Source organism: Nansenia antarctica (assembly GCF_963989245.1).
Source record: "Nansenia antarctica genome assembly, chromosome: 10".
Classification (NCBI taxonomy): Eukaryota; Metazoa; Chordata; class Actinopteri; order Argentiniformes; family Microstomatidae; genus Nansenia; species Nansenia antarctica.
In genome coordinates, this window is record NC_137680.1 from 14092530 (window position 1) to 14099769 (window position 7240).

Here is a 7240-nt window from a genome sequence, read left to right on the forward strand (position 1 = left end):
ATTCACATGCTTGACTACATGCCACAAGGTAGCAGGGTCTGCATCTTCTCACCAACACTTCCACCAACATTACCGCAGGTCTGAATTAGCCATAATCTCATCCTCACAGACTAGCCCAAGCCCATCTCCCCCCCCCCCCCCATTTTCAAGCGCATTCTTTTCGGGCATTTAAGGTAGCGTAGGACTTTAAAAAAGAGAGAGATTAATCGCTATAGGTCCAGCCCATGCTGTGAAAGGGGGCGGGGGGAGGGAGGGGGGATGGGGGGGGTGAGGAGGGCAAATAAGGAGTCCTGCTGAGTTAAACAATGTTGGAATGTCTTGTACAAATTACTTTTTTTCCATTGCGTTTTCTTTTTTGTTCCCTCTCACTATCTTTCCTTTTTCCTATGGAATTTTCCTTTTCTGCCTATTTTTATACTGTAAGACACCCCCTTCAATCACAGGAGGAGGAGGAGGGAGGAGGACTCCCGTCCCGTCAACACCTTACTCTGCATCCACACCACATAGACCGGGTGGTGATGGACTGTATGCCACGTTTCAGGTCCTCCCTGCCCTCTCTCTCTCTCTCTCCTCCCCTCTCTCTCTCCTCCCCTCTCTCTCTCTCTCCGTCTCTCTCTGGGGCCTTCCCACCACTTCGCTGTGACCATTCGTCACACATCCCCACACCTGCAGAGGAGTCACCCCCCCCCCCCCGCCCCCAGCCCCAGCAACTGCTCTTTCCCCAGCCCCCCTGCCCCCCCCCCCGCCCCCCCAGCTGCAGAGTGGTACTAGTACTGTAACATCCTCTCCTCCTCTCCTCCTCCACTCACACAGAGAGGCCTTTGTCACGCCATGCAGATGTTGCACAGCCAAAACATTAACGATTTGTTTGTGTAAAGTGCCTGCGATACAGTATTCAATGACAATGACGGCACTCGGTTTGCGGACGGACGGGCTGTGTGTGTGTGTGTGTGTGTGTATGTGTGTGTCTCACATCATGCGGCACGATGAGCACGGAGTAGCTCCTCCTTATCGTGGCACTACAGTATGTTCATCTGTGTTTTTAAGTGCTGTGACGGTAATTAAAAGAGGGCCATGTTTGAGAGGCTTCTTCTTGGAAACATCTTGGGCATAGCTAGCAACGTGGGTGGGCCTCCGAAGCGAAAGGCCTCCCCTCTCCACCCCAAATGGTGAGAAGAGGATTAAAACAAAAACCAAACAAAGCTCCCACTGGGGCATACGAGGGGAAGTGGGGGAACACTGCTATCAAGACTGTATCTGGCTATATATCTTTCTTTCTTTTTTTCTTTTTTCTGCATTCCCTCCATCCACATCCCTGTCTTAAAAAAAATCTTCTTTTGCCTCAGCCATTTACAAACATTTACACATACTTTTAAGTGGATACTCCAACCTCGAAATGCACCAATTGTTGTATTTCGATGAATATACACAAGTTGTGCAACAGTTTGTGTGATAGCACAATTGTTGTTATTTGTGTAGACTGTGTGTGTAAGAGAAAGAGTGTGTGTATGTGTGTGTGTGAGAGGGCGAGACAGAGTGTGTGTGTGTGTGTGTGTGTGTGTGTGCGTGCGCGTGTGCATGTATGTGTGTGTGTGTGTGTGTGTGTGTGTGTGTGAGTGCGTGCGTGCGCGTGTGTGCGCGTATGTGTGTGTGAGTTCCCCCCTCACCCCTGGGAGGGGAAGAGCTCAAAGAGACTGGAGGCAGAGGAAGCAGCGGCGAGATGAAAGACTGTGGCTGTTAACACTTTCTAGGACACGGGTAAGCCGCGCTGCCAAGGTCAACGCCACAGATGTTCTAATTGTATTAGGAGTTTGACATCTAGCGGCAGCCCCTGGCAGGGCAGGGTAGGCAAAGGTTAAGTCAGCCAGCTCTATCAAAGCACTTCTAACCAGCCACCCTCGGGGCAAGCGGCTGGGAGGCCTGGGGGGACGGGGGTGGGGACGGGGACGGGGGACGGGGGTGGGGACGGGGACGGGGGCGACATGGGAGAGGAAGAGAGGGAAGAGGAGGGGTGCTAGACAGAGGCTTGTTGGCACTGCGTGCGATTCCACCTTTTCAGGGACGGCACACAAAAGAGCTCTAATGTGCTGCATTGGACAACAATGTGGCCCCCCTCAACAAAAGGCCTGTGCATAAAAAAGGTCAAATCAACTTGGGGATTTAAATAACTGATAGATCCTAATTAGACACAGAAGGTGTAGCGGAGCTGAGAGTCCTTGTGAGCGGGAGAGCAACAGCATCGTGTCTGACTGAGGAAAAGAAAAGGCAACATGTAAAGTAGACGGGTGATTACATCCAACATTACAACCACAACATGCTTTCAGCAAATGACCTCCTATCGTGACATGCTTCTCCCCTCTTTGAATACTAAATGTCCAGAGCGACAGAATCTCTGACCCCTCAACCAGGCGTCTGAATGAAAAAAAAAGGAACATGTAAACTCCCAAGACTGACTACCAGCTTTACTACATCCGATGGATGCTTTCGAGTAGCGTCATCGTACTACGGTACAGGGTATTTTAATTGTCCTTATTATAATACTAAACGCTGTACCTCTGCGCCTCTACGCTTTCCTTCGGCGGTGCGTGTTGCGACAGAGGTCTTCCAACAGACACACACAACAGTCACACACCGCCGGCTGGCAGAACAGACATTAAGTCCTAATAATCGTGTACTCAAAGAGGATTGGAACCCTTAGAATTCCTTCGACAAAATACGCCATTACTTCGAGCGAGGTAATCAATAGTGTTGTCACTATAGCTGTACCATGGCAATAAGGAACTGGATCATAGTTCAACCATATATAGTGCTTCTGACACAAAATGGTATGTACGGGTCTTTCTGTAGGGAGTGGATCTAGTGAATTGGTGTATCGCTGTCTTTTGTGCAAAGCTTCACAATGTCTCTCTCAGTAAGAACAGTGTGTCCTGAAAAGAGAGCGAGTTGGCCTAACCTGAAACAGTAGGCAAGGATCATCCTAGAGAGCAGTCCAGATCAACTTAATATGTTAAGCAGGGTGACCTCCGTACTACTCACACAGCAATCATTTTATGGTGTGTGTGTGTGTGTGTGTGTGTGTGTGTGTGTGTGTGTATGTGTACGTATCAATGTCTTTATGTACAAATGTCTACCTAGGAGCCAGTATACAGTATCGGTGTGTGATCCTCAGTTTTATTTGATCAGTGTTCATCTCAAAAAGGAAACCATGAAGAAAATGTTAAAGAATTTTGCTTTAATCCATGTCTATCCTGAGAAAGATATTTCCAGACAAACACAAGTCAGAACTTTCTCATTGACACAGCTGTTTGAGAGATGTGACTTATTTTTCTACAGGCCCATGACGATCGTCTAGAAATATGTCACATTCTGCACTTCTTTTCTGTTAGCAAATATATTTCAAATTATCGGAATTTCTTCCATCATGCATGTCCATCAGAATATCTCTTGATGTTAGTGAAGTTTATCTCTAAATATTCCTAATTGCTGTTCGCAAAAACACAAGTAATCACATGGCATTCAAAGACTCACTGTTCTCAACACATGACTGCACTTACACACATGGTCACAGCGATAATGATAATAATTTTACTACAAAGATCTATGAGGAATGCAATAAAAATAGCAATATTATAAAATAATGTATTTTCAACTATTTTACATTCCGAGTCGTTGAAAAGGACACAATAATGTCTGGCCTGATGTACAGAATTTATTTTATAATCAAAATCTAAAACAAGAAAGTGTCTGAGTGAGACAACTTTGACATATTTGCCGTCTGAACTCCACTTGTGTAGCATTGACTGTCTTATTAATATAGAGGCCTAACGCTATGATTAGACAATGCAATGAAAATCTACATCCATGGTCATCATTGTGACTCAGTCACCCTAACATTTCCCCCATGCAAAGAAGACTGTTATTTGGCCCTAGGGACTACATCAGACATTTTCTATTTTCAAGAGGCAGTACAAAAGATGCTGTATGTGCTGGCCTGGTCAGCGATGCTTCAAGATAGGGTATAATGACAGTGATTTGTTGAGAACACCACGTAAGCTTTATGGGTTGTCAATAAGAAATGCTGACTAACACATTACACTCTTTTCTCAATCAAGTAGAAAGACAGGCAGAGAGAGAGAGAGAGAGAGAGAGAGAGAGAGAGAGAGAGAGAAAATAAGGCGTTGGTTAATTCAGAATATTACTCGAATTAAAATGACTATAAGAAAATAACATTTACAATAGGAATTGCATCTTCCATGGACACTAGAGAATGAATGGTATTTCACTAAGAATAACATAGTGATATTGTAAAGTCTATAATGATATTTTATTTTCAAATTAATTATGTATCTAAATTACCCACAAACCAACAAATATTTAGATACATTTGTAGGGTATTACCTGACATACTACAATATAGATAGATCATGGAAACCTAATAGACAACTAAGGCAAATCATTCCATCTAAGAATTAATTCGATGTAATAAAGGTTTGTTTATCATTTAGTGAGAGGGAAAAAAAATACTTTTATTGTAAAAACTCACGATATTAGAACGTGCTTGTAAGTATATATCTCTATATTATTTTGTTTATCATCTGAAAATGCAGATTTGGCTTTTGTTCTGAAATGTCTAATGTTACAACGTGAAGGCGCAGCACCGATTACTAGAAGAGAGACCTCTTTCACACGCCGGCGACAAGCCCCTGTCAACTGATCGTGTAGACATTGGGAACGATAGGAAACAAACCAAGTGTGATAAATTTATGTGAGGGAGTAAACAAAAACATTTCCATGACAAAACAAGTCTCGTACCTAATCTATCGCAGAATATGCAATCCGCTCCTTTCAATGCCAGAATAGGCATCGTTAGTGATAAATACCCTACCATATGCAAACTAAAAGAAAGTCAATGTTTTTCTCTCTTTTATTTAGAAAACGTTGTTATAATTTATTGATGTATCTAATTCATCAAATAATATTTATTTTATCTCTAGAGGATAACTAGTGTTTGAAAAGAAAAGCATGCATATTTTGAAATATTACAACTGTGAGTGTGTTGTGTGTGTGTGTGTGTGTGTGTGTGTGTGTGTGTGTGTGTGTGTGTGTGTGTGTGTTGTGTGTGTGTGTGTGTGTGTGTGTGTGTGTGTGTGTATGTGTGTATGTGTGTGTGAGTGAGTGTGTGTGTGTGTGTGTGTGTGTGTGTGTGTGTGTGTGTGTGTGTGTGTGTGTGTGCGTGTGTGCGTGCGAACGTGTAAAGAGAGAGATAACTCCTCACCAAATGATAAGGTTGCGATACAAATACAAGCTTTTTTTTACACAAATAGAAGATAAATCGTTTATAGTAGACCAAACATCGCCTGGGATATGGAACCAAAATAACATTTCAGCTACACACCTGTGATATAAAACATCATAAAACGATTGCTCGGATATAAATGACTCATCTGCAATTTGTTTTTAAGCACGAGGCTCGTATATGTGTTATGTAAAAACGTAAAACAAGTGGGAAGTTGTGCTGGGGGAGTTGTAGAATTAACACTTAATGTCGACTTCAAGACATGGCTTAAAGCGTTGTTGCTTTCTGAAAGCATCAACTCAAAGTTGAATTAAACTATAAACTTCACACTTTTACTGTGTAAGAGTTTTGACATATAAGTGGGCTATAATCATCGGATTAATATAATACGTATGTTCACAACATTACAGTAAAAACCGTGGGAAAGCAAGAAACAGAGACATTATGTAAATCCTTAAGTTTTCTGAACTCATGTACACGACTTGTTCAAACAAATCCAAATCCGGAATTATCGAAATAAAGTGATTCATAATCAAACAGATATATCCCATACACATTCTATAGAATAGATAGAGCGAAAATCAGCTTGAATGGAAAATATAATTGTGTCTTGACTTCTGAATTCGTACAAAACATTCTCCCACCCGCTGATGATAAAAAGCATCTTTTGTCACTTACCATGTTCCGAAACCACCCCGGCTAGTGTGGGATCCTCGTCCGACTTGAGATGCTGTGGCTTCGCCTGCTTGCGACGGGACATGCTGCCTCTGAGACCCTGCGTGATGTTTCTGCTTTTGCAGATACATCAGCAGCGAACGAATGGAAAAAAAAATGTTCACAAATAGTCTAGTTGCAAAAAAAATTACGGGAAATTAGCTGGTGTTGCTGTTGTGTGGATTGCGCATGTCGGTATATAATTATGATAGTGAATAATGCATTGCGATTAACGGTACTGTGTGAGAGGGGGGATTGGCTGACGTCCAGCCCAGGACACACACTGGATATGGTAATGAGGGACGGACTGAAGCAATTAGCTGCTCCACTCCCGGACGATCTGTCTCTCTTCTCTGGCTATCCCACCTCCTCCAACAACACACCAAAACCTCGCTTGTGACGCCCAGCACTCAGGGGGGTCTACGACGCGGAAGGTCAGCTTTTTTCCCCTTTTTTCTGCGGAGCTTTGCTTCACAAGTGCTGAAGATTCATTGATGCATTGCTTTTCTTTCGTGTATCCCATAGCCTACTACTTCAGACATGCTTCATACATATGTTCCTCCTGGGTTTGAGAACTTGAGTGGGGTAGGCTACTTTCAGATGAGGGGATTCGGACAGCTTTCCTCAGTACTCATAGCTACTTTCCATCCAGTTTCTCTCTCTCTCTATCTTGTTTAGGTGAACTCTTGTCCCGCGGCTGAGATACTTCCTCTGAGTTTGGTTGTGTGGAGCTGAGGTGTTTTAATGTCCCTGAGGTAGTTCAGTCTTTAAATGAACAAACTATTTTTTCTTCTTCATACACACTCCTCCTTGCCGTTGGACTTAAATTGAAGACACCCGCTACACTACGCGGATGGGACGGACAAAGTTTTTGAGGATGATGATAAGTCGCTCCCAAAGTTGATTGATGATGTATATAGCTCCGTTGTAGTAGGAATGGTGAAAGTTGGGATCTTCTGCCAGCTTTAGGAGAATGAAGGGACTCACTCGGTATATCGCCTCACAAAGTTTATTGTGCGTCTTGCCAGATTCGGTCTCCAATATTTGAATTATGCGTAAAGTAGTCCTTGGTCACAATAATGTGTTTAATCTAAGAGTTTGTTTGATGGAAGGCTGTTACTAAAATAAAATGTTCCCCAATTTGGTGTGGGGTGGCCATGGATCTCTCTTCCTCCTCCTCCTGGCGGTGCTTTGCTCCCTCCCGGCTGCGCGTCTTTAGCCGCTCTCCAA

The 7240-nt window shown here is 43.4% G+C and overlaps 1 protein-coding gene across 1 annotated transcript in view; it reads right to left on the reverse strand.

Moving 5' to 3' along the window:
* The window catches only part of sall3a (spalt-like transcription factor 3a), a gene marked incomplete at both ends in the record, with an annotated part of 16331 nt that extends 10275 nt beyond the window's left edge, over positions 1-6056 (reverse strand). The window contains one exon of the mRNA XM_080540078.1: positions 5975-6056. Within this exon, the coding sequence (XP_080396204.1) occupies positions 5975-6056 (82 nt within the window). The remainder of the gene's footprint in view (positions 1-5974) is intronic.
* Between the last annotated feature and the right edge of the window lie 1184 nt (positions 6057-7240).